This window comes from Antrostomus carolinensis, unplaced genomic scaffold, assembly GCF_000700745.2.
Source record: "Antrostomus carolinensis isolate BGI_N321 unplaced genomic scaffold, ASM70074v2 scaffold4967, whole genome shotgun sequence".
In the NCBI taxonomy this organism is placed as follows: domain Eukaryota; kingdom Metazoa; phylum Chordata; class Aves; order Caprimulgiformes; family Caprimulgidae; genus Antrostomus; species Antrostomus carolinensis.
This window is the reverse complement of record NW_010325251.1, coordinates 1,334-3,809: the sequence shown is the minus strand read 5'-3', so window position 1 is coordinate 3,809 and position 2,476 is coordinate 1,334. Positions and strand designations below refer to the sequence as shown.

The following is a 2,476-nucleotide window of genomic DNA, read 5'->3' as shown; positions in this document are numbered from 1 at the left end:
TCTGGCTCTCCCGGGATTGCGGTTTCGGGTCGGGATTGTGGCTCCTGCGGGATCGTGATCTGGGAACGGGCCGGGCTTGGTCAGTGGGTGCTGAGCAATGGCACTGGGTGTCACTCGTTTGCATAATTTTTTACATATTATTACATATAAATTTGAATATTATCATTATTAATATTTTAATATCAATATTATTTTAAGTTTTTCTTTTATTTCAATTATTAAACTGTTCTTATCTCACCCTACGAGTCTCCTTATCCTTGTCCCCCAATTCTCTCCCCTACTCCCTGGGGGTGGGAGTGAATCAGCAGCTGTGTTGGCTGCTGGCCCAGTCCTAGCCCAGTGAAACCACCACAGCTTCCTATTAAGGATCAATTAGTTTTGCATATAAACATACAATTACAATCTTTTGGAGAAGATTTTTGGTCATCATTCAAGAGTGCTTCAGTCACCTATCGAAAGCTCAGGCTAAATACATTGTCAAATTACCTTATTATTCAACAAACAAGTGACTGTTGGGAAAATTTTGTACATTACAGGACGGTACCTGAGTCTGTTAGTTGCTTTTTAACACGAAATAAGGAAGTTCCTGTCATTTTCTCTTAACTTTGTAACAGCTGGCCTCAAAATGATGCACTGCAAGACACAGGCAGAGACTGCCTAAGCTTTCCAAGCTGAACACAAAATTCCTGTCTCTTACCCTATCACCACCTGAACAGGAAGAGCCTCAAAGCAGTTCTCAAACAGTGCATCACCCAACACAAATGCCTAAGAGGCTCTGGCACTCAATCACTTTCAGTTTGTTCTCTATTTTACTGGAGATCAGTAAAATCTCTAGATACCTGATGTTTTCCCAATGATAGAAGACAATGCCTTGGTCATCTTGACTTTTGCTTCCATCCAGTGTAGTACTTTCTACTGGGAAGGTCAACTCCTTGTCAGGGCCAGCCACTGCTACTGGAGGACTGTTATTTTCTGCAGAAATATTTAAAATGTACGACATTGGCTAGGTAGTCACTGGCATGGACTGCCAATCAGAGAGAAGATTTGACATGTAATATTATATTATAAATTGTATATATTGGCTCAAAGGTACAAATCACAAGTATAATGTGCACAAGCCAGCAGAAAACACTAGGTGGGACAGACCAGCTCTGTGACAAGGCCAATCCCCCAGCGAGCGCTCACTTCCCTTTCTCACAGTCACATCTGAAGGCACAGTCAGACCCCAAGAATTCTGCAGTATGCTCAGTGCATCGTAAGAGAAGTGTTTTATAGTGAGAGTGATGGGGTGGGACATTCCCCTTGTTCCACCACCACATCCCTTTCAAAACCACCCACGTGAATACGGTTCTTCGCCCTCAAAGAAGGTACTGGCCCAGGTTTGCTGCTGCCTGAGGTCAGCACGATGCCACTGAGTTCAGGCCAATTTAGAGTCTTTGAGGATTTAGTGCAGTAACATACAAGTTATTAATCTGTTTTCAACCTCAGCGTTTGTGGCATGGTAAAACTGGCAATGCTGCCACTTTCCTGGATGTTTATTTCTCCTTAGACCTGACTTAGACAATAGCAGCTTCCTAGTTGCACACTACAGCAGGTCTAAAAGGCACCACCACACACTGTACTTCCAATTCACGCTCTTGATTTCTGCAGTAAATGCCCACTGAAGGGGTCATCTACAAAAATACCTGTAATAAGCAGTAAGAGGAAGATAAAATGTTGCCCCATGGTGGAATGGGAGATCATCAGATAGGGAGAAATGGCCACTTCGGCTGTGGCACGCAAACACATTACAAAAAATTACAAAACCACCTCGTTAGGCCTGGACCATTTGGTCCCATTCATCCCTCAGCTCCCAAATCTAAACAAATGTGTGAAAGGTGCAGCTTTTGAAAATTCTTTGCTTGATGCTTTTCCCTAGAAAGTGCAATGAAATTCTAGTGAGAATTCAAATCACACATGGATTCTTGAAGGAGAACTGCAAAACAAGGAGAAAACTGAGAGCAAAGAAACCACAGGCTGATACTCTGAAAGACTTGGTAGGATATTAAGCTCAGAGCTACGTTTTAGCTCTTAGAAGCACACTCAAACACACCTCTGTGCAGGCTGCCTTATGTAACCAGGCTGATGTGAGCCCTCAGGATCACCACCTGCAATTTTTAGGATTTTACACTTGTTTTTACTGTTTACTTTGACTTACAACAGAGGTGGAAGAGTCCTTGATAACAGGGATAGCAGAGATTCAAGACTGCCATCTCAGCAGTGCAATGCAGAAGGATGAGGCATTCAAGGACAGTGCTAAGGCATCAGGTTGTCCCCACCCTGGAGGGACCCAGATGTGCTGGCAGCTGACTTACCAGGCTGTACAATCAGTGTGACCTCAGCTGTGGACCGCTGCCTGGCAGAGTCTGTGACAGTCAGCTGAAATGTGTAATCTCCCTCCTGCATTGCAGATAACTGGAGGTACGGCGTCCGTACT

General features: G+C 43.9%; 1 protein-coding gene across 1 annotated transcript in view; it reads right to left on the bottom strand.

Moving 5' to 3' along the window:
* LOC104527417 (dyslexia-associated protein KIAA0319) overlaps positions 1-2,466 on the bottom strand; it is a 16,344-nt gene extending 13,878 nt beyond the window's left edge. Inside the window, exons 1-2 of the mRNA XM_010171135.1 lie at positions 2,355-2,466; positions 840-972 (exon numbers count right to left, since the gene is read on the bottom strand). Of these exons, the coding sequence (XP_010169437.1) occupies positions 840-972; positions 2,355-2,445 (224 nt within the window). The 5' untranslated portion in view covers positions 2,446-2,466. The remainder of the gene's footprint in view (positions 1-839; positions 973-2,354) is intronic.
* Between the last annotated feature and the right edge of the window lie 10 nt (positions 2,467-2,476).